Genomic DNA, 26,236 nt, shown 5'->3' with positions numbered 1-26,236 from the left:
ATTTGCACTTGCGATAAAAAATGCGACCAGAAAGAGGAAGTGATTCGTTGCTGTTGTTGCTATTTTCAGGATTCTGATTGCTAACGTTTTTGGCATGCTCTTGATGGCATATATACACGGGTTTGTGTAAACAAACACTTTTCTGAAAACTGACAGGTGTGCACGATGTTATTTTTTGAAAACGGAGAGGGTGAAATGTCCGTTTATGAAAATAGCCGGCCACGTGTAAACGTAGCCTAAGATGCAGTGGTGCTGAGCGCGCATTCTTCAAGATAAGACATTTATCAGACGCTTACGCTCTGTTGCGGCAACGAATACTCCACCATCGTCACGCGAACAGTGAACCGTGATTCTTGCTGCACTGTGTGCGATTGAAACTCGTGCTGGATGAGCAGAGCAGACGTTTACAATAGTTTACAATAGTTTTTAATTTTATAAAAACAGCAAAACGACAGTGGAGGTGGTGCCCACCGCGTCACCACCTCCACTGTCGTTTTGCTGTATATGCACATGCTGTATGTGTACATGCACATAATGTAATGTGAATGTAGCGGTGGCATATTCTATGCTAATTTGTAATTTCATGAGAAATCTCGTCACATTTTAGTCTCGCGAGACGAGATCTTGTCACACTCCTAGCAAATAACATACCAAATAATCATGTTAGCATTTAACAAATGCTTTGTGAAAACCAGGCTCCTGAAGTAATATTATGAGTTCACTTTTGCAATACAATGTTGTAAATTCTTTTTTCGTAAGTAACTCATTGCTCATGTTTTAGTCAAGGAGTGCTGATGTTTTTGTGCATTGTTGATGAAAGAGCTTATTCACAATGTGACTTACACATTCTGACTAGTGAGTAACTTACAGTAGTTCAAGTTCACTTGTGCATTTGGATTGTTTTGTGCAGTTGCATGCTGTAATATCACGTTTAACATTTATCCTGCAAGGACACTTTTAAATTGATCAAAAGTGACAGTAAAGACATGTATAATGTTAAAAAAATTATATTTCAAATATATGCTATTGCTATTCTTCAAAGGTTTCTAAAAAAAAAAAATGCATCACGGTTTCCACAAAAATACAGTTTTCAAAATTATCATTAGAAATATATATTGAGCAATTAAATCACCATATTAGAATGATTTCTGAAGGATCACGTGACACTGAAGTTTCAAGTAATTATGCTGAAAATTCAGCTTTGACATCACAGGAATAAATTACATTTTAAAATATAACAAAATAGAAAACTTGTTTTAAATTTTAATATGTATTATGTGATTTAATACATTGTAGCCTTTGTGAGCATGAGAGACTTAAAAAAATATTTAAAAATCGTAGCAACCCAAAACTTTTGAATGGTAGTGTACATTCATTTGGGTGAATTAGCACTTTAGGTTACTGGTGTTCATGCAGTTTGAATGGGTAAATCCATAACATTATTGGAAACAACTGAATTATATGAAACAGCCATATTCCTTCTAAATGTTCTTCAAAAACATTGTATGTGCATTGCTAATATATTTTTTTTCGACAAGTTTTTGTCAATAATGTTTTAATTGAAATGGCTATTACCGTCATAATGGAATTTTTTTTCCATGTGAGATTCATCAATCAGATTAGAGCTTTCTAGAGTGAAAAAAAATGTTTTCCAGTTTTGCATTCAATCGGACAATCCATGAACGGGCTGTAGACGACCCGTGGCCGTGCAATTTGAGACTAGTATGGCCCAATGAAGAAAGTCTCTTTCTCACAATGAGACGAGAAGATGACATTTTCTTCCTCTATCATTCTGTTTAACACCACCTTTGAAGCACTTCTCCCCTGATGTGCCCTTTCATGTGTCTAAATTGCACATTGAACCTCGAGTCTATATACTAACTCCTGAGAGTGCACTTGTAACACACAGAATGGAAAACACTTGCCCTCAGCTATGATAAGAAAAGCTTTCATATTCTCATTAAATTTTAGACAACCACAGCTGCTATCAAAGCAACTCAGAAATGAAGTGATGGACAAAACAACTGCTGAAGATAGACAGACTGCATATGCAGACACAATGGCAAACAAAAGAGAACAAAACAAACAAACACTGGAAAGTTACCGAGATTAAAAAAGCGCTGCTGGTCTGGAGAATAACAGGATTTGGCAGACATTTTGAGAGCTTAACACAGAGACCCCTGGCAGGATGGAAAGGTGATGTGGTGAGGTGTACAGCAGATGTGCAGATTAGCAGGTGCATGCCAACCAACATCTGCACACACGTCTGTGTGTGCTTCATAACAATTATCTCTACCCAGCATGAAATATCATGCTTTCTCCAGTCAAACCTATCCAGAAGAAGGGCTACTTTGCAAGAATAATTTGTAACATGTGGCGTCTAATCAAGCATTCATAATGTATGAGGTGGACAATTTATAATTTAAACATCTGTGGGAACAGTCTTTTTCGTAATGGCTTAGGTTTGCTGGATTTTATTGCTGGAGGTCCACTTCAGCTTCATGTGTACAGCAGAATATTAGGATTTAGCCGATGTATCATTATGGAATTATCCTGTTTGATTTCCTATCTTTATCTTACTTCTCCCATGATGGAATTCATGGACCTCACTGCAGTGGGTGGAATTGAGTGAGGTAGAGGGGGATTTGGGACCTGGCACGAGGACTTGTTAGGTGCGATCAGGAGGAACTGATTGAGCACACACTCAACAAGCAAATTTCAAGAGAACTTGAAGGAGGCTTTATTATAAACATCATCTGTGAAAGTGCCCGGGCCAGTTAACATACTGGAAGATATAAAAGCTGAATTACTGAATGAATGATTAAGGCGAGACACGGCAGGCAAAAACATCTTTTTTTTTTTTTTTTTTTCACTTGTCAATTTTCAGATTTTGGAATATTTTTGGAAGACTCTTTCAGACTTGTGGTGAAAAAAAGTTAGAAATACACATTTAGGTCTTTATTTTACTACACTTTGTCTGTTTGCGTCTGAAGATTTCTCATAAATTCAACAAAAGTTGGCGTTCTAATCATCATGCACCCTGCACCCTGTCATGACATACACCGTTAGAAAGCTCTCTCTCCTGTACAATGCTGTCGGATCCAAATATGGTCATTTCCTTTTTTATCAGCAACCAATCGTGAAAGTAAAAGGGGGGATTGAACTCTAAATGCGCAATCTCATAAATCTTTAAAGCCCGTTTTCTCAAAATGACTTTTCTCTCATACTCCAAGTCCGAAATCTTCACTTCAGTAGCACCTATATACACCAAACTTTTCCAGTCTTGTACCTAGTTATATTATGAAGACATTTACAGAGGGATTTGTAAATATATATATTTATGCCGAGATGGCATTTTGACTTCATTTTGCATGCACGTTTAAGCTCAAAAGAAAGAGAACTGAATTCGGTGTTCACATGCTGTCTGCTTTTTTTATTGTCTAGCAAAAACAGATGTCTCTGCAGTTTTTTGTCTGAGTCGAACATTTCTTTCTTTTTTTCTTTCTGTCTTTGGGTATGTTGTTTATAATGTTTAATGTTTATTATGTTGCTTATAAGTTTATAACTTAAAATGTGTAATATACAATTTAGCAAAAACTGGGCTTTCTAAAGTGCAAAATCAGGAAAACTGGACCTCAGCTTGAGAAATGTTTACTAGAGGTCGACCGATAGTGGATTTTACCGATATTTAGGTTTGACCGTTCATGCCGATAACCGATTATTCAACCGATATTGTTTTTAAATGGATACTGGGATTAAAACCAAACATAACACTCCAAGTAAAACAGTGCTGAATTGAAATGTGTTGAAGACTAAAATTTTATCTTTAATGTAATTTCATAATTTGATATTATGTATCTTTATTATATTCTTTATTAGTATTCATAATCAGTTGTATTATCTTATGAAGTTTAAAATGCATGAGTTAGACTATAGATTGCATGGACACGTGTTTAGGCATCATATTTTAGACACAAGGAGGGGAGCTGGGAGAGTTTTATATTTTGCTTAGAGGTATGTGTGCAATGCAACGTTCACTGAGCGGCAGATGTTCCAATGATGATGATACATTAAATGGAAAGGAATGTTTCAACTGATGCAAATGTACCACTAATGTATACACCGAGGGATAGTGGATTGTACCATGTGTAAGCATGAGGTATACGTTCCATTTTTAAACATAAGCAACTTGTTTTTCTACCTTACAAGGAAGTTGAAAGTCACTCAGGGGTGTATATAAGCTCAATCTTACTGTACTATGGCAGAGAAACATCGGAAACACATAGACCTGGCACGAATACAACATCTTCTCAAGTTTCTCTCCTATGCTGACGAATAAAGATTTTTCTTGGCAATATAACTGGTGTCCGGTTCCGTGAATCTAATAATAACGGGGGAAAAGGCTCAATTCCAAGTCTACATGTGCTAAATAAAATAAATATATAAATATGAATATATTAAAATGAGAAGTTCTACAGAACGAACTCTACAGAAAATAATTTAAACATTCAAATATTACAAGTAAAATGTGTGCTTCTTTAGCTATAACCTAGAAACACAGCCCATGTAAATTTCATAGGCAACACTTTGCAAGTCCCATTTGTTAACAAGGATGTATTAGCCTGCTTTCATGAACTATATGCATTGTGCTATATACGTTTTTACTGTATGTAATAATATTTGAGCAATACAACTGTACCTTGATCATTCATGTTAGTTCATAGTACATTAACTTAGGTAATAACAGTTAAAATTTTAATTAAAACTCAATTTAAAATGTATTAAGAAATGTTGAAATTAACAAACTAACAATGAATAATACTCCTACATTTATTAACCTTAGTTAATGCTAAAATTGTAATCTTATTGTAAAGTGTTACCATTTCATATGAGTCATACTTAAAGAAGATAGCCATCTTTAAATATCTGCAAAGGCCAGAGCATTGAAATTACATAAATGTAGACCTATATTACATGTATTATTTCCTTCTATTGTAGAACACTTGATGATTATCTAATCAAAATAACAGTATGTATTGTAGTGACATAAAAAATAACTTTCAATTGTAGTGAGAAAAAAAGGCTACTAATGTTATTCTTCTCAGATTCGACGGTAAACATACTTCTGTGCTTTCTCTGCTAATGCAGCATCTAGTCAACAAATTAATTACTTTTATAATGACATGGCAATATGTACTTTATTATTCTGTATTCATACTGTTTCGCTGTCTGTTTTTTAAATGTGCATCTGAAGTGTCAGCGCTCTCCATATAATGTGTGATCTCCGTGCTGCGTGCAGCTAGACTGGGTAAACCCAGCCTGGTCTGCCGGCGATTTGATTTCGCCCCGGAGCAGCTCAGGCTGGAAACCTGTACATTTATCTCTGCTGCTTCCTTTACAAATTTGCGGGAACCAATCACAAACTGGCTAATCCACCTGGCGCGCTATTGGCGGGTTTAATCCAATCCAATTCCAGAGCCGTTACAGCTCTGTCCAATTCCTTTTAACCTCTCAACGATGCCCAATGGCTTCTTTTTAGCAAACAAATCACTCGAGTGGGTGTAAATATCACTAACTTTCTTTTTTTTTTTTTCACAACCTGCAAAAATCGCTCGATTCCATTGCGGCTCCTGCAATCCGCTGATCAACACGTTTGGTTACACATTTCCTGCCTGGAGTTTGCGCGTCGCTCTGCAAAGTACGTCACACGGATCTTTGGCCTGATTGGTTGAAGGACTATCCAATTGCGTACAGAGTCATTTAAACTATGTCCGTTGATCACGCAGTAGAAAATACATAGCAGACTCCCCAGACCAATGTTCAATCTTAAAAGATTGAGCCAATCTTAAAAGATTGAGCTTGGTCTGGTGATAGCCAGACTAGCGTGCAGTACAATAAACAACACGTGGTGTCAGTGATAGTTTATATTTGTCCTCTAGAGGCCGCTCTCGCTCTGTATAATGCCAGCAGTCTCTTTTCAGTGCTCTGATACTGTGTAATGACAGCGCACTCTTCTCAGCCGCTCCAGCAACGGACGCAACCCAGAAAAACTATCGGTGTGGATTGGATTATCGGCACCGATATATCGGCAAAACCGATAAATCGGTCGACCTCTAATGTTTACCCCGTTTTGTCGACACTAGTTAAGTTGATGTGAAAAGCAGCTACTGTGTATGCAGTGCCTTATTCTGAAGTTCATTTGAAACAGGTTCACACCTTATTGAACGGTATTGCATTTTACTGTAGTTTTCAGATGCAATAAGACTCACAGCTTGAGATCTTTTGATTTCCAGTCATGTATAACCTTTCTAGTCGTTTATTTGACAAGCGCATATGCCCAAGCTATTTACACAGGGAAGTTCAAATAAAGATTGATCCTATTAGCTGATTCTGCACTTCTCTATAGTGCAGCTTTTTTGTTTTAACACCCATGCCCTGTGTTTCTTTTTCTTTTGCAGTATCAGCCAGTGATTGTGATTCGGAGCAGAATGCAGATATCACCTACTACACGCTTAGTCCAGATTTCACCATTTCAGCCCATGGCACCATATTCCCATCAGGCCCTCTGGATTATGAGAGGCTCAACCACCTGTATGAATTCGTAGTGATGGCGGTGGATAAGGGCGAGGTGCCCCGAACCGGCACAGCCACCGTGCGTCTTCGTATGGCCAACGTCAACGATGAGCCTCCGGAGTTCTCGCAGCCTGTGTGAGTTCCTTGTCTCCATTTACCACCCTTCAGCCTCACCCCATGACCCCGTGAGAAACGTGATAATGGAGGCCTGTTGTTTCTACTGTATTCGTGCGTAAGCAGGAAACGTTTTAAAAGATAATAGTAGTTATTTTTTTCCAAAATCCCTGCTCTGCATATTTCCGATGTATTGCCATTGGTTCGCATCCACACTAACAGCATGTTCACATGTGGCACTTCCTAAAATGTACCAATGCTTTCAGCTCAGAATCTTGCTGTGTGTCTGTATGACAAGAATGAAATACAGTGCAACAAATAGCAAGGTGATGGCAAAACATTTTCATCTGACAGCTGTTGTAACGGGGAAAAAATGTTGAATTTTATATATAATATATACATTTTTCAGTTGTAGACTTTAAAAAGGCATCTGAAATAAGTGAAATAGAGTGTTGTCAAGAATATAGATTTTTCAATACATATCGATACTGAAATATCTGAAACGCTTCCAATACTCATTTTCCACATACCATATTTTCCATTACTCATATACCAGCTGCGCTCTCTCCGACAGCGAGTTGACATACAAGCCCGCCTCCCCTCACTCACTCGTTTCATTTGCTCCAGATGAATATTGTTGGTGTTACAGGGCTTGAATTTCGATGTGGGATTGCGCATACTGCGCAAATTTTTTTGCTCATGCCAAAATACACGCACACGCAATATATTAAAATAAAGAACAGATCCTCTGCTTTTAAACAAAAACAAACTGTTTTATTCTAGCTTCATACATTCTTTTTTTTATCAACACTTGAATGTAGGCAAGTTTCATAAAAAAGCTACATTTTTAGCAAAAAGCTGAGAAAATCATGTCTTTGTTAAAGACTACATCCAGATCAGATTCAGTACAATGATCAAAACATAGATGGAGTAGATCGAGTCCATCAACACCCCTAATGCTTGCACAGTCTTTTAGCTTGTCCTGGGTCGACATTTCATTCAGTAACATTAGGCAGTTTTGATTTATATGATGCTTAATGTTGATGACCGCATTATTTTACAGATTCATATGAGTACACATGATATCACTTGTTTCTGCATCTTCTTTGCATAGAAGAAGCTTGTTTCTGCCCCCTTCTGCACAAGAGTGAAAACACGGAAAGCCGGAAAATTCTGTCAATGGCGGGGAAGTGCTTTCTCACAAATGATGGAAATTTCCTTCAATGGTGGGGAAAGTGTTAACTTCAACAGATAAGATAACATAGACATTTACTTTATGTGCACATGAAATTATCCATGTTATATCAAATTAGCCAATAATAACGAGAAATGCACCAAATCAGCATATTAGAATGATTTCTGAAGGATCATGCGACACTGAATAATGGAATAATGGCTGCTGAAATTTACTGTTTTTACTGTATCTTTGTTCAAATAAAAGCAGCCTTGGTGGGCAGAAGAGAACAGAACAGAACAGAAATTTTTTTATCAACCTCAAAATGTATTATCTACCATATTTTACTGGAAGTGTGGAAATTTAAATCTGCATTTAAATCTCTAATGGACTGTCTCGATGAGATAAAGCTCTGGCTGGCAAGTAACTTTTTAACATTAAATGATTCAAAGACTGAGGTAATTGTTTTTGGCCCATCAGAAAAATTAGAGTTTGACAACACCACCTTAGGTAATCTGTCTGTTTTTAACACAAGCTGTGTACGAAATCTGGGAGTTTGCCTCGACAGTCGATTAACTCTAGAGAAACAGGTGTCCTCTGTTGTTGCGTCTAGCTTCTTCCAACTCCGCCTGCTTACTAAAATTAAACATGTCGTTCCCGAAAAATCCCTGGAGACGGCTATTCATGCTTTCATAACAACACGCTTGGATTATTGTAATTCTCTGTACTGCGGCATTTCAAAATCCCAGCTCGCACGCCTCCAATTGGTCCAAAATGCTGCAGCCAAATTTCTCACGCAAACACGCAAATACGATCATGTTACACCCATTCTGCGAGCTCTACATTGGCTACCTGTCCAATATAGAATTGACTATAAAATTATCCTACTCGTGTACAAATGCGTGCATCATCTTGCTCCAAGCTATCTATCCGAACTTATACATTCCTATAGCCCATCCCGTGTCTTAAGATCTAATAATCTTAATATTCTCAATGTCCCTCGTACTAGGCTAAAGCGTAGAGGAGACAGAGCCTTTTCGGTGGTGGGGCCTAGTTTATGGAACAACTTGCCAGCACAACTTAGAGCAGCTCCTTCTCTATCAGTTTTTAAATCCCTGCTGAAAACTCATTTGTTTTCCTTAGCTTTCAATACTTGTTGATGTCTCTTCTATGAAGCCCATATGTTTTAAATTTTGTTTTTGTCTAATTGCCTCCATTTTTGGTTCGATCTATACATGTAATCTCTTAGCTGCTTTTACTTTAACTCTTATCTTATGCTTGTACAGCACTTTGGTCAGCCTCGCAACTGTTTTAAATGTGCTTTATAAATAAATGAACTGAACTGAACTGAACTGAAGTGTATAGTATCACTCAACCGCTGTGCTCTAGACACCTAGATTGTTGACAGAGGGACAATATGTCCAATTTTGGACCATGGTTGCCTGAAGCTGTTATAGACTGAGGCACTTTAGTGCAAGTGTAGATTTTTGTCAGCAATGCTATCTTTTCATGATTGTTGAATGCTATGATGTTCAATAAGTTCTTGAACTTGTGTTATGGATAGTTCATACTGGCATTTTGGTTTGTGGCTGTTTGGATGACCTTGACATGTGACATCACCACCCTCTCAAAACTCTTAAAGGGACAGTTCACTTTGAAATTAAATTTTGGTATGTTTTAGCTTACCTCAAGGGCATCCAAGATGTAGGTGTCTTTTTTTCCGCAGTAGTTTCAATTTTGATATTTTTAGGTCAAACCGTTCTTGTCTCTCAGTCATTTGATGCAGGTCTGTGGTCACTGTCTCAATGAGCATGCACAGAGTCCAAATTAAAACAATTCCCCATCGTCCAAATTAAACAATTCCCCATCGTAAGTACACATTGATGGCCTAAGACACGAAACGAGCGGTTTGTGTGAGAAAGGTTATTTATAGTATTTATATCGTTTTTAGCTCTTATACACAGCCACGTCCAAGTGATCTGAGGGCGCGAGCGCAGACTGGTGCAGACTGGTGCATAGATATATACACTAGATGTCGCCTTGGCTACGGCAGTTCATTGGAACGAATGTCTTTAAGGCGACATCTAGTGTATATATATCTATACTGCGCCCTCAGATCAGATCACTAAACTGACTTGGAGACTAGATAATCATTCTCTTGGTTTAAAAGTATGTGTGCCTAAAATGAGGAGTGCAATCATGTCCATATTGTACTGGTCCCCAGATGTTTTGCTGGAAAGTGTTTCATTTCGTTTCATTTCGTCCACGAGCATATGCTAACGTGCAACGTGGTTTCCGAGCTGCAGTTTATAAACAAACACCGTTGCCCTTTGTCGTTTATCAAACGTAATAAATAGTTGCATTTCACTCTCACTTTTTTTGTCAGGCACAAAGTCACAGAACACAGCCCTGGAAGTGGCCGGCATTGTTGTTCTCGCAATTCACTGTGATGTTTTTTTCTCTCTCTCTCTCTCTCTCTCTCTCTCTCTCTTTTCGTGAGCAGAAGGATAGTTCTGCTTAATTTTCTCATCGATGTTGTAAACTTTGATTGACGTGCTTTGACCATAGAGGCTTTGACACAAGGGGGAGGCGGGGCCTTGAGTAATTTGCGGGGCCCTACGCAACCTGCGTAGTGTGCGTATAGGGCTGCTCAGCTCTGGCTACATAATTGTGACTCACACTCTGTGTTTAGCATTGCAGTTCATATTATGTATGTGTATAATTTGCATTTGTGTAGCTATATTGTGTAATATTTGTACAGTATGTGCAATAGGCTGTTACGTGGAAGTGTACGGCACGTGGAACGTGTCTTAAAGGAATTTCATTCTGCAAGTAGTAGTGAAAATAGTTTAACTGAAATGAATACTCCACTTATATATTTTTTTAATGTATTATTAAAAGCATCTTAATTTATTTGGATATGTTTTACACATACAGTTGTACTAACTTAAATTTGTAAAATTCTTTAGAACAAGACAAAAAGTAGCAGATTTGTTGTAGATAGACACTATAGGATGCAGACAAATTTGAAAATGGAAGGGAATGTGTGAGCTAAGTTAAATGAGTGCAGTAAGTATGTCTGTGGATGGCATTACTCACTTCAAGAAAGGGAAACTCATCTCTGCTGCCTTACGGCTTGCCATAGCATATCAAATGTAATATCTATTTTACAATAGTTAACAATACACCTGCCGAAATTATACTGCTCTCCCCAGCTCCACTGTGCAGGTTCACAAGCACATCACATTCATGCTGGTGACATTTCTGGCTGTTAAGAGTGTTTGCTGAGAAGATTGTGACTCTAGACACAAAGGCAAGAGGTTTCCAGTTGGGCAGTGTTATTTCTGCCGTATTAATGTTCACCTGCCGAAATTATACTGGCCTCCCCAGCTCAACTTTCCACAAGACATGTCTGACTGTGAATGTCTGACTGTCCACAAGACATGTCTGAGTGTTTGCTGAGAAAATTTTGAAAATAGACACATTAGTATTGTCATCACCCATAATGGGCAAACCCTATTTTCACTTTTAAAAGACACAATCATGTCACCATATGACACAGTTTATCTACATGTATGTATCCATCTTACTTTATGTTCTGGTCTTCAAATGAGTCCAAAACTGTAGCTTTTAGGTTAGGAAAGAAATCCCTTATGTGTAGTGTTCAACAAATGTATTAAAAGAACTCGACACAGTAAATAAAACACAACACCACTTAAATTCCATTTAAATAATCTGATTAAATCAGGGAGAATGTCCATTTCACTTTCTGCAAATAGAGCAGATCTATTTTTTTTCTTTCACAGTTTTTTGTACACATTCACAGTGGAACCACCGTAGGCACACATTTCAGCCAATCTAATGTTCATAAGAGTAATTTAAAGTCAACTCCCTATTTCTGTCATTATCAAAATAATATTTGAATGAACATGATATGCAGTTATATGTCAATAGTGTTCTTGAAATAACACTGCCCAACTGGAAACCTCTTGCCTTTGTGTCTAGGGTCACAGTCTTCTCAGCAAACAGCCATAAATGTCACCAGCATGATTGCAGATTTGCTTGACATCCACGACATCTACGGTTTTGTTTGGTTTTGCATTTAAATAATTTCTGTGTGTTTTATTTCTCTCTGAATTGGCTCTGTTTGTGTGTGCCTGTGAGTCTAAGCTCTGAGGTGAGGAAATGCCTCCCCGCGAGTAAATATCCAATCGCTATGCTCGAAAGAGCGCTTAACCTTGCATGGCAAACGGGGAAGTGAGGCTGCAAGTACAGGGAAGCACCACCGTCTTTCAAATATGTGGTGTGGGGACATTTCGGTTTTGCCGTTAAGCGAGGATGAAAAACGTGTGCAAGCAATGTTTTACACGCGTCGCCTTCTCAAATGAAAACACTTCCAACATTACTGCACATCTGCGCCACCATCACCCAGCAAAATCACCGTCTGAAAGCAGGATAGTATAGCAGGTAATAGTTATCCAAAAAGCAACAGTCCCTCGCTGATTTCTTCCAGCTTACATACCCAACTGGTTCCGAGAGACACAAAAAAGATAACAAAGGCAGTGGGGGTGTTCATTGCCAAAGATTTGCAGCCATTTTCAGTGATTGGAGATGTAGGCTTATGAGAGTGCTCAATCCGTGTTACAGACTGGTTAAAATTTTGATTTTGCAATTTAACATTCACAAAAAAATTATAAAGAACTCCAAGTTTGTTGTGCTTACTTGTAGGGCTACACTATTTGACCACAACATTTGGTGCTTATAGATCAGTATGACTAAAAATAATTGTTATGATTATTATTAGTAGTAGAACTGAATAAAAACATAATAAATAATAATTATTCCTATTGTAATAACACTATTTCATTATTAAAAATAAAAACTATTTTATTTAAGAATAAATATAATTATACAGTAATTAAAATAAGAATAATAATTCTTTACAGAAAACTTTTATTTTACGGGAAAAATGCAGGCGGCCTATAACTAAATAATTAGAAAGCAACACTTCAGTATAGAAAATTATCATGTTTACTTCAATTTTTTAAATATTTTTTGATATTGAGGTGAGAGCATTATTGAGCACTAAAAACACACATAACTTATGACACTCCAGAAAATCCCTAATACAGCTATCTCTGTAGCTGGATAAAACGAAGATAGAAATGCTTTGACTTATTAAATATGAAGACAATAAACACGAGACTGCACCAAAATATGGTTTATCTGTGTTCTTCATGTTTGGTGTGTTTTGCATAAGTGACTCAAACAGTGTTTGCAGAGACCATTTATTGAAGCAATCGAGCCGCTCCTCACTATGGAATATTGTTGGCTCATGTGGACAATTACCATAAGAGCTTGCACAGCACATGGGTGTTGCCAAATTAAAAAATAATGAGGTCAGATAGGGAAGATTGTTGGTTTCATAGGAATTACATAAACAGTAAACATTTGTTTTCGATATGAATTACTTCATTTAAAAGTATACACTCCAAGCTTTCTAAATATATATCTATATATCTTTCATCTCTGTGTGGCAAGTATTGCAGGTAAGAATCTACTAGGAAGCATGCAGTTTCCTAGTGGATGGAGCCCTGGAGTTAAGGATGGTATCTACAACCCCCTCAGGGGCCAGACCCACAGTTTCCAGGTCTCTTGTTGGGGGTGAAAAACTTTCCTCTGAGCCTGGGACAGATGGTCCCTCCTGGTCAGAATCTCCTGAGGAGAGCCTTCCAGGAGAGACACTAAGTCTGTGAACCATTCTCTGGCCGGCCAGAACAGGGTAGTAGAAGACAAACTCCTTCCTGACGAACCCTTGCCAGGCCTCCCGGGAGCCAATGTGGGGGATAGATACCTCTTCCACCCGAGGTATCGACTTATACCCATGCTCATTGAACCCGACAATAGTCAAATAATCCGACGTCGTCAGGCTATAAACACAGGATTAGTACGGGCTTTCCAAGACTTCGATATTTAATTCGGGAAAGAACAGGAGGTTTGTTTTGGGCAGTTGGGCCCGACCACTGGTGAGAAAATGGTCATCAAACTTGCTTCAAGGCGCTTCTCTTGTTTAGTCAGAGTGAAGACCTCGAGCTGCTCCACGTAAGATTTCGGAAACGAGGGCTGCCCACCAGCCGCACACTGGACCCCTCTCACGGCAGATCCTCATCCTGCCTGGAAGAAATCGCAGAGCAAGCTTCCAGATCTGGAATCGGACCCTCGGAGTCCGTAGAAAGGGCAAGAGATAGGGAACTGCCTGTCTCAAGCTCCGCTACGAGCTACATTTATGAGCCGCATGATCTGAATAGACACGCTGCCTCAGTGGACGTGGGACCTGAACCACGAGGCACAGCTGTCAGACTCCCATCTGTATTAAAGAGGGTGAGGCTAGAGCGGAGCTTCCTCACAGTGAATGACTTGCAGTGAGGGCAGTCAGCTCCCTCGAGAGCTGATCTAGCATGCTCCACTCCCATAACGACCGTCATCATATATCGGGTGCATGGAAGAACACACAGTCTGTAAGTGTGGCGCGTTGTTTGTTAACCCCTCTTTATCTTTATATCTTTCACACTTAGATGTTTTCTTTCTTTTTTTACCCTCCTAACAAAGACAGACAAAGACAGAAGATGGGCAAACTTGCTTTTAGGACTAACAGACAAACAATGAGATTTTTTTTTCTTTACTAGAGACTTGGCAGAGCACACAGTAGTAGTGAATGTCGATCGTGCATAAACGTATATATAAACGTGTATATAAACATAGTCACATACTCCGGGACGTCACCTGACGTTGTCATTGTCAATCGGAGCTTGTAGAATGAGCTAATCCACTTGTTTCAGACACCGGCACGCTCTGAAGGTGTTTCCATTGTGTCAGCGACATAACATGTCGTCGATGTTCCCTCGAAAGGGAACTTGCTTGCGACCTTAACTGCAATAATCAAGTACATTTTCTGTAAATATTTTTTTGCATTGTTTATTAGAATAATTTTGTACAGTGTACAATCATTGTCTGATTGCTCTGAGAACAGTCTGCAGCTGTCCTGACATTTCCCTTCTATTTATAAGCAAAAAGCTATCATTGTACAGTGTTCTCTTCCTGATTATGTGGTCTATCCTTTCCTTATCTCCATCTCCCCTTGTGTAGACTTTGTCGATGAGGTCTTCCCTCAGCTGCTGTATTAATTTGCCTCTGATTTTGCAGATTTTTGTGTTGTGCTGACTGCGGACTGTTATTGTTGTTTTTTTCAGTCTTGTTGGCGGAGCTATGGCCCTTGGCCATTTTAATTGACTGATTTTCTGGCAGAGAGCTCACTGAATCAGAGGCAGATTCAATCAGCCGTGCATTCAGCTGAAGCTGGAGAAACCGAGAACGGAGGGGGGGTGGAGGGTGGACAGGGAGACCTCGGTCAGAGAGTCCAAAAAAGAATGGGCGAGCCAGGCAGATTTTTGTTTCAATTGCGCTTCCAGTCCCCTAAAAGGCTTTTTTTTTAATTACTTTATCCATTTGTATTCTGGTGTGTGCATCTGTGTCTGCAGGGTTATACCCGAGAGCGGCTTGGGAGTCTAATTTAAACATTAAATTCAATATGAAATCAAAAATGACCCTATTTACTTTCTTAATACAAATTCCTGGTGTTATTGTGCATGTTGCATCCATTCATGCATGTTATTTCAAAGAAAAAAATAATAGTGAAAAAAAATGTAATAACTTGTACTGCCTCTGCAGTGATTATTTTTGGCTGACATCACCCGCATCCCTTTATAACACCCCCCCCCCCCCCCCCACACACACACACACACACACACACTACTGTATATCCTGTTTGACTCAGAAATGCATTCCATTTTGAAAGTAAAATGGGTTTCGAATGCTGCTTCATGTTGAGCAAAGAAGTGTTCTTTGCTACTAAACTGCTTTGGAAAATAGCTACAATGTGTCTTCAGTTGTCATTTTGAAAAATGTAGCCTCATATGATGCGTGCTGCATTCCTAAAAATGCTGCATAAAAGCTGATTTCCTTTTAGTGTTGTTGGTGGAAGACTTTTATATCACTCCTTTTTGCCATTTGGGAATATTTCCGTTTTTATTAGGTGAACATGCAAATACTAGTTGAGGACTGCACTCGGGAAGGTTCAAACAGTGCTGAAAAACACACTTGAGCATTAAAATGAAATGCTCTCTAATTATTGTCTGCGCAGGTACAAACATCAGCAAGTTATCTGATTATTACAGCAGCTTATCTGCTGTCCAAGCAGGAATAACATTTAGTCCAGCTATTTCTGTATAACCGATTTAGAAAATACTTAAATGTGGATGGCTAATAGCTGTAGTGTAATTAGACCCACTCTTCGCCACACTGAATCGTTATCTGAATTAGCTAATTTACAGCTATGCCGAAGCTTCGAGGCGTTGTTCACACTGCAGGGAAATTACCTGATTTTTCTTAATGATTAAGTCTGCTAGTTAGATCTGATTTTTCCCTTTTCAGACTGCAGTCCATTTGTTAACAGGTTCACATTGGTTGACATAATAATGACTTACATAAATTCATCATGCATGAGACTGTTGCTAATTAGTTTTTCTTTTTATATATGAAAATATCCTTTCAATTTAGTCAACATTTTTGTATTTATTTCTTTTTAAGTTTACTCTGACTAAATTGACATCTGTTTTGGTAGACAAAAATGTTTTTTGTTGAACAAAGAAGGGCATAATTAAAGCAAATATTTCACTATTTATTGTTTTCATTATGGCTGTATGAACAATTTAATTAGACTAGGCTTCTGAAAATCTGATTTCATATGTGTGTTTTTGTTGGTTTACTTTTGTGCCTGAACACCTACTTACATTTATTACCATTGAAAGTTTGGAATCAGAAAGTTTTGTCTTTTTTCTATCTTTTTTAATTAACTTTTATGAAAGAACATTTATTAATTATTATTTTATTCATTCATTTTGATAAGTAAAATAAATGTTTTCCAGTAAGAAGCACCAAATCAGCATATGATTTCTGAAGGATCGTGTGACTGAAGACTGGAGTAATGACTGCTGAGAACATTTGACAATAAAATAGAAAACAGTTATTTCAAATTGTAATAATGTTTCACAATATCACTGTTTTACTGATCAATTAAATGCAGTCTTAAAAAAAAAAAAAAAAAAAAAAAAAATATATATATATATATATATATATATATATATTAGGGCTGTCAAACGATTAATCGCGATTAATCGCATCCAAAATAAAAGTTTGTGTTTACATAATATATGTGTGTGTATGGAGTATAATTATTTTCTATATATAAATACACACACATGCATATATATTTAAGAAAAAATTGTTATTTATATATAAAATATTTATATATAATATAAATTATATATAATATAAATATATATACACAGTATATACATGCAAATATTTCTTAAATATATACATGCATGTGTGTGTATTTATATATAGAAAATAATTATACACCGTACACACACATATATTATGTAAAAACAAACTTTTATTTTAATCGCGATTAATCGTTTGACAGCCCTAATATATATATATATATATATATATATATATATATATATATATATATATATATATATATATATATATTTACCAACCACAAACTTTTGCAAGATAGTGTACTTTGTCTTGTTCATCCCTTCCTTAATAAGAATATTAAAATAAAGCGAGTATAAATGTTGTATTTTGACTTCCTCACAGTCCCCAAGATGTCCCTGTATGTATTTCCCCCCTCCCTTCACCTTAAATTATCTCTCAAACTTTTAGTCCCTTTCAAAACCCCTCCTTTCCTCAATCAGAAAAGACTCAATCTCTCTATCTTCCATCATTTCTGTGCACAGGATAGCCTATATGTGTCTGGCCTGTAATTGAGTAAATTGCAATGTCTGTCACTGCTGTTTGTTCCATTTGGGCAGACTAATTTACCCGCTTCAAGGCGTCGGGCTCCTTCAGTTCGCCTGAAAATGAGCCTTGTCACTCATGCCATAGCGTTTGCACAGTACATCATTACCAGATCTGTTCACTGGCACCAACCTGACCAAGGACAAAGAGTAATATGGATTGAGTGATGTTTATTACGCACTGGCCCGGGCTTTCCTTGCCTTGCTGAGAGGCATGTGACATGGTAATGAGGGGTGAAACAGTCAGTCCTCGTAGTTGTGCTTTATGTGATGCTGGAAATTTGGGTGAAAATGATTAAGAGCGCATCGTCAGTGTTCTTTTGTAATCATTGGCGTTTGCTCATTGCCTTTGTTTGGTTGCATTGATGCATGTCTTTCCAGGCTTCAGCAACTGAAATGTTGTCATCTGATTGATAGCTGACATATTGAGCGGATGTATACAGTGAATGTGGACGAGCCGCATTTCGCTTGTCTGATTGGTTTATGCGCTTCAAACAAAGTGGCAGAGCGCTGTCCTCTATGAGCTGTCAGTCACTGTCACAAGACCCATCACCTGCGCTGTTGCCATGGCAATGACTTAGAAAGGGAGACGTAAGCAAGGCACTTTTTTATGGTAAGTCCGTGACAGGTTTTCTCAAAGGCTGTGCTTAACAGATCTTCAGAGCTACATCTGAATACAAACCCTTTGAGTTATGTCTCTGGATGTGTGTGTGTGTGTGTGTGTCTGGGGTTGCTTGAGCTGGTGTGTGTGTTTCTCTCGGGGAAGGTTCTCTGTTTGTTTGTGTGTGTGTTTTTGTGTGTGCAAGCGATCTCAGATCTTTGAGTCTTCAAACAGATTACAGGTCACGGATGTCACGCGTGTGTCAGTGCCGGAGTGCAGTGACAGTAAAAAAGTGCAAGCAATGGTGTCTCCATGAATGGCATAAATCACCGACATGTAATGCATGTCACCTTCACTCTGTTAGCCATCAATCAGCCCTACACAGAGTGGGATGATGGGCGCAAGCTCTCTTACCCTCTGTCATTCTGTCTCTCTCTATATCTGTCACTTCCTGTCCTCTGATTGGTGTCTTCTCATCACTCTTGAGTTTTCATTCCTCCTCATCTTCTTGTTTCGATCTTTCTGTTGGATTTCCATCTCTGCAACCTTCAATCCGTCTTCCTCTTTTTGGCAAATTCTGCGTCTCTTTCACTTCCATATCTGGTCCCTCAGTCAGATTGACAGAGACTGATAATGTTGTTCTTTTCTATTAAGTCCCGTTTTCTGTTGGTCTAAACTTGTTCTGATGGAAAGTCAAATGTCATCATTCATTCACTGTCATGTCGTTTCAAACCACTATGGCTTACTTTCTTCAGTAGAACACAAAAAGAGATGTTTTGAAGAAGGCGCTGATCGCTTTTGCCATGCATTTACTGTAGGATGAAGGAGTTTTCAAGCTTCAGAAAGACTCCAGAGGCTCCATAAAGAGTCAGAATGAGTCTTCTGAATCCAAATGTTTTGTCCCTGGCTATTGGGACCCCATCCATGTATGCAAATTTTGAGATACTTCATAAAAATTCTCCCACATCCTTGCAAGATGTCAAAATAAAACTTCAGAGATGTGCTTAAAAAATGCATACTCTCAATTGATGATTTTTATTTTATTTATGATTCTGTAAGAAAGCATACACATAAAGATTGATGGAAATACATTACTGAATAAATACCTATATGCACATCAAAAAAGTGACTTTGCCTTAACCTAGCAAGCGTAGTTGCTAGCAATTTATTACAATTAATTAAATTTTTTGTTCTCTTAAATGCATTAGATGGAAACACTGCTTTATTTGCAAATTGTATTTTCCAGTATTTGTGCATACATTTAGTTTGCAGATTGGATGGAAACTTTTTCCTGTGATCTTTCCCTCCAGTGAGCTGAATCATTGAAATTAACTCAAAAACAAGATTAGATTTGTAAATGAATCATTCAGATGTGTTTGTTGAACTGGATCAACTGATTCATATGAACGATTTGATTCTGAAAGAATCGTTCAAGAATTAGGCATCTTTACTGATGACCCTGGTACATGCATGACACAAATGGCTTCAGAAGACTTCATATGGAGCAATTTTTAATATTCTTTTTTTATGCACTGTTTTGCAGCTTGGCAGCCCTTTTGAATGACATGAGGGCAAGTAAATCATGACAGAAGTTTTGTTTTGGGTGATCTATCCTTTTAACCCAAACATTCAAGTTGGCTTGTTGGCTATAGAGCTTAAAGCTAACTTGTTTACCAGACTCTTTGATATACTGTTTTGCTTAAGTCTTACAGAAGTCCTACCTTTGGATGCCTCAGTGGCTTTGACTATTCATTTATTTATGAGCAGATTCAGCTGAACTGGCTCTCATTCCATTTTGAAGTATCATAGATGTATTGATATGTACAGCCTGCACACATGCAACGGTTGTTGTTTTGTTTTTTTTGCAAAAGAAGCTCAAGATTCATTCCTGAACCGACTGAATCCAGAACACATTGTCAATCTGTCATCAGGACAGTTGACCTTTACTGCTCTGCTGGACCATCAATGTCCCTCTCAGATCAAAAGGGAATGTCTCAACAAGCGGTTCATCAGTGTGCAGCCCATGTGACTTAAATGAAATCTTTGCAACTGAATAATAACAAATGGTGTTTGGGAGTATGGAAGTATATTGCAGTCTGTCAGTACTGTCTCTCTCTTTTCAAACGACAGCATGCTGTGCAGATGTGGAGGAACTGTTTGTCTTGTCGCCACGAGGTGCTGTTCCATTGACAGCATTGTTTCATATGTGATGAAGTGTGAGCGTGGTTTTGGCAAGAAAGGCTTAGCATGAAATGTGTTGGCTTTGTCTGCTAACAGCCCCTTGAGCAAGCTGGTTCAACTGTTTCTTTTTTGGAGGGAAATCTATTATTGAACATTGGAGGGGTGGTCTTACTCACTCACTCCCACTCGTTCTTTGTTATACTCACTAAATAATAATGGATTTTGTGTAAAAATAAAAATTGTCCATGTGTGAGCATGTGTCTGTATTTTGTTTGTGTGTGTGTTTACTGCTGGAGGCCAGAGATTTGAGTCTCTGAAGCAGTGACACAGTCAGAGCTGTCTGCCTCTTCAGGTCATTCTCATCTTAAGGCTCTTGCTGTTACAAGCTTCATTACGATGCCTCAAACATAGCTTTCTATTCGAACATACTGCATCTGATCACTTTAACTCGATTTGAATCATTTTCTCACATGCACAGATAATGTGTAGCATATTGTAGAGGTTAGTAGTGAACAGATGCAAATCCTTTTTTTTTTTTTTTTTTCATTTTCCAGAGGCAAGAACTTCTGGTCATATTTACCAGATATGACATTTCAAGGGGTTAAAGGCACAATATGAAAGGCTGTTTTTCCATATGCGTACTTACTACATCATCATCAACCATCGAAGTTCAATTCCAATACTCAAGAACACAAGCACAGAGGATGTCTGAAAGTACCCGGATGTGTTCTTGATATCGAGGATGCATTGAATGCAGACCGTTTGAAATCCCAGAAGACTGTGCGGTTGGTCAACGTACAGAATTCTGTAAGCTTTAAAGTTCTTGTTCTCACTTAAAAGATTCCCGCTGCAAGCTCTCAAATGTGACGAATGTGAAATTTAACATTTGTCCTTTTGTTTTGCTTAATTTTTATAAAGTGATAAAGACCTGAAGAATGCCTGCAGTATTTTTATCGGCATATTGAAAAGAAACTTAACATTGTCAACAATATATTGCATTACTGTTAGTACAAATAAAGCTCTTTCTGATTATGCTATGTTAGCCACTTGACAGACTGTTGTCTTTGATGCATTGTACAAACATCTTATTTGCGGTAAATCAAGAAAATAAGAGATTCAAACAGTAAGACTAACCGTGTTGAGCTATATAACTATATTAGTTTTCTGTCGATAAAGGTATCCAAACAGTTGCTTACCTGTCTAATAAAACACTTAATATATTAAAGCTGGAAGTAAAACTGGAAATTGAGGGTACGGTGGATATGATGTCAAAGACAGGCAACACAATGACTTGTGCTGTTACACTGGTTAAAATATCTGATTTCTCTAGATTTAAACATTGTTGTAAAGAAAATATATAACATTGTTCTAGGTTTTTTTTTTTTTTTTTATCCAAAAATGTACTTGTTTTGCCTTGTATTTGACTTGTTTTATTTTCAGTTCTTACAGGCATTTCCTTTTCTTTCAAAAAATGTTCAGTTTATTTTAATTTATTTACTTTTCGAACAAAAATGCACTTATTTTAAGGTCATTTTAAAGAAATGTAATATTAAAGTTTCGTAATCTCCTACTGACTGAAAATCACAAATAACTAAATGGCATTAAAAAAAAGAATCGTCATCATAGTATTTGCATACTGAATTCTGTTTGATTCTCTTTCCTGTATGATTTTGCTTGTGTCTGTGACTTTTTTTTCTATTTTGCTATTCATACCACTTACATTTTGTTTTTAATTTTGCTGTGTACTAGTACCCTGCTTTCAATCCTATTAGTCAACAAATCCTTGGTAAACATGTATACTGATGGTCACAAGCATGATTACTTGCAGCAGTATTGTAGGTTGCCTTCCTGTACACAACAACCATGTCTCATTCGAAATTTCTATTGCATTCATTAAACATAGAGACCGTAATGTGTTTGTTTGGTTGTAATGACTACATGGTATTGTTGTGTTTTAACACAGAAGATATATTGAAAGAAATGTATATGTGTGTTCAAAAACAGGTATCGAACCTTTGTCTCCGAGGACGCAGGGCCCAACACCCTGATTGCAACAGTGCTGGCCAAGGACCCAGATGGAGATGGGATCACATACAAAATTACAGCAGGCAATGAGGAGGGCAACTTTGTCATCGACAGCCAGAAAGGTGAGACATCATTTTCAAATTTGTTTTTTAAGCTCTTGATCTCTCTGATGGCCGTTTCACGCTTCGTGAACATTCACTAAGGAACACTCCAGTAGAAAAGCCTTAATTCAGTGGTTTCTTTCAAACTCTTTACATTACATTGCATCATATTGTGCATTAGTAGTTTAACTATTATTAATAATGAATAATTACATGTACTTTCAAGCTAGGATGATCACAGCAAGGCAACTATTCAAACAAATGGGCTTTTCCTTCTTTTAACTTAGACATAATTTAGATACCTAAGAAGTCTTTTATGTTTATTTAATGTATGGGCTTTTTATGCCTTTATTGGAGAGGAGAGTAGAAAGAGACACGAGTGGTACAGGCCATACTCAGACTTGCATACTTACAGTTTTCTCACTAAGACACAAGCACACGTCCACTGCTGCACAAACGCTCTGATAACAAAAGAAGGATTTTATTTTTTTTGTAGAATACACAATAGAGTGGGATATTAATGTAGAAGTGTTGTGGAAGTGGTTGGGATGGGGTTTCACATCACATATGATGTGAGAATATGTGTTAACCATTCCGACTGTAAAAAGATGACTGTATTCCGAAGGATGCTTAAGGTTTATTGAAGACGTAACGACTGCTGTGAACATCTGGTAAACAGTGAAATCCAGAATGACGGAGAGTGCGAGTGAAATCAACAGTAATATCTGTTTGAACAGTCAAGTATTGTGAGGTTTTAGATCCTCCATAACTTAAAGTACTTAATAGTGAGCCAAACGTACAAACTTTACTGTATCAGTTACATTTCAAATAAGTTGAAAAGTAGCAATGCATGATTACCATTAATCATATTTTCTTTTTTCTTTTAAATTCATCACTAGTGCAACAACGAACAAACAAGTCATTGCTGATTTTACAAATGCAAAATTAGCCTCTGTCTAATTAAGAAGAGATCATTATTGTAAAGTGTTTCTTTTTTTTAAATTGTTCAATGTTTTGCTAAAAAGCACTAACACAAGGATATAAATGTTAATATGAAGTCCTGTTTCTGCCTCAAGAAAAAAAAAAAATATATATATTAAAGGAAGACAAAAAATTTAGAGAAATGTAATGGTCGCAATAATTAGTCACAATTATCAAAGTAGCCACAACAGTAAATAGTTGGTAAGATTTGTATTTGATTATCAGTCTGTACTTTATATGAAAGGTGTGTACAGATCAGACACTTTGTGTTCCTTGATGATTACAGAGCTTTTCCCTGGGCATTGGCACATTTATATGAACTAACATGAAAATGTAATGTCTGGTTATCTCCCGAAGTTCTGAAGAAATTTAGTAATGGCTCAGTAAATATAATATTTCTGTTGCTATAAATCCTCAAAGCAACAGCATTTTCTAAACAGCTCACGACTTAATTGTCACACACACACCTCAACATTGAAAGAGCTAGACATGTTTTGATGGATTGCATTTTGATTGAAGAAGATCGGTCCTGAGATACGGACTTCACTGGTCCTTATCACAAAATACGTTTGCTGCTTACGTTCACAGTGCTTCAATTTAGTGCTCCATTCAGGTGATTCAAACATGTACCGCTTGACTGGAAGCACCGCACTTCCTTGAAGAGTATCGCTGTTGATTTCCTTCCCTGCGTGTTCTCTCCATTCTCTCCTCTAAAGATCAAAGCGTTCCTTTATTGCCCCTTCTGCGGCTCGTCAGATCTCCGTCTCCTGTGAAATTCCCTCTATCATTCATTAGAGCCTCTCCTCCATTAGGTTGTTTTTGTTGGGGCGAAGCAGGGCCTAGACACTTGGTGCTCGTTGTTAATTTACTGTAACTCACAAAGGAATGCGCTCGGGCTGATTTAATACCCCTTTTAGGATTCAAACAGCAAAGTCAATAAGATGATCAGGCCTTTTGTATTAAATACATAAATACATAGACCGCATCCGGTCCATGAAGGATACCGGCACGGCAGCGTAATGTTTACACTGATAATATGCCAAATCATCGGCAGCACACGGCACCTGTCGAGCGTTTTTATGATCCTTTGTTATTTGTAGTGTTTTGATTTTTCCTTAGTTCTTTGTTCTGCTAAAAGGCCTGGTGTTAAACAAGGTTCCATCCTCCTAATGCCTGCAATGGAGAAATGCATTTCAAAAAAGAAAAGACTGCCTGAAAAGATATTTGGCTGACAGGCTGTTAACATTGTACAAAAGCTGATAAATTGTGTAATTAAGGATGCTCTGAACGTGTCCAGCAATCCATAAAAAGAGAATACACAAAATATATTTTTTATGTGAATATAGATACAAACATACTGTCACTCTGTGGGAATTTGTTTTGTATATTTAGTTACCTAATCAAATAGGGTAGAATTAGTAGAAATTGCAATACTGAAAAACAGAAGATCCGCAATTGCTTTTGTCTTCTTAATGAATGAATTATTTATTTTATTTATTTGCTAGAAACTGCAGTGATTTCTATGTATTGGTATGTGTTTTGAGTTTTGCTAAAATGTAGGTAGAGGCACGTTTTTCCAATGAGCCTGTATTTTTTTAAAGTAGCCTATGCATTCGAAAAAGTTATTTTAGACTGGCTAATGTAGGTTAAGGTGTTCGAACAAGAGTTTAATTTGCTTTTAATTTATTTTTTATTATTTTCAGAGTGCAAACAATGTCCACATTTTGGGGATGTGGTTTGCTCTAGCTCACAGTGAGGCATGACAGTGATGTAAACTGGCGTAAAGAGCGGGCCAGTGGCATGCCCCTCACTCTCATGTATGTAGACATTTGCTTGTCATGCCCCTGGAGAAACATCTTCTCTATGTTTGATGTGCACTGATATGTGCTGGCTGCCTCTTCCATCTGTGTCCTGTTCTAGGCTCCCGCAGTGTACTACATACTAATCGTAATGGACACTTCCAGCTCAAGGACAGATAAATCACACGCGGATCATTACTGAAATTTCTGTTGCTTAAGCCGCCAGTTTGTCAATATTTATAATCCTGGATCAAGCACTTTGTTTAATTCTGTGTATATCTTTGTTTAAAATCACTGGCGGTGATGCATAACGTAGTAATGCCTCGGTGTGGTTTGAAACATTGGTTTGGAGAAACGTTAGCAGAGACTCAACAGATTAGCCTGTGGCTCTCATACCCTGCAGTTAATACAACTGTTGAGAGAATAGAGTTAGAACCTGTGACAAGACTCCTCATGGCACAAAATACACACACACACACTCCCTCTCTCTCTCTCTCTCTCTCTCTCTCTCTCTCTCTCTCTCTCTCTCTCTCTCTCTCTCTCTCTCTCTCTCCCTCCTCATTCATTTCAGCCCCCACACATTTGGATGGAGAGGTAGTGAGGCTAGGGGTGTTCAGATTGAATTAGAATTGATTACATGTTCTTTTTCCCCTGAGTTGTGCCACAAAAGGACTAGTGTTGTGCATTAGAATCAATTCAAGAAACCAGGGTACATGTGATTTCTCTCTTGCCAATTCTGTGTCAGTTGATGTGCTGGTTTC

General features: G+C 37.7%; 1 protein-coding gene across 2 annotated transcripts in view; it reads left to right on the top strand.

Annotated features, from left to right (window-relative positions):
• LOC307155437 (neural-cadherin) overlaps positions 1–26,236 on the top strand; it is a 314,766-nt gene that overhangs the window by 184,748 nt on the left and 103,782 nt on the right. For both annotated transcript variants that reach the window (XM_079866045.1, XM_079866044.1), the window contains 2 exons: positions 6,459–6,708; positions 22,574–22,716. In XM_079866045.1, coding sequence (XP_079722171.1) covers positions 6,459–6,708; positions 22,574–22,716 — 393 coding nt within the window. The remainder of the gene's footprint in view (positions 1–6,458; positions 6,709–22,573; positions 22,717–26,236) is intronic.

Source organism: Squalius cephalus (genome assembly GCF_949319135.1).
Source record: "Squalius cephalus genome assembly, chromosome: 3".
In the NCBI taxonomy this organism is placed as follows: Eukaryota; Metazoa; Chordata; class Actinopteri; order Cypriniformes; family Leuciscidae; genus Squalius; species Squalius cephalus.
Note: the sequence above shows the minus strand (reverse complement) of the source record. Positions and strands in the feature narration are given on the sequence as shown.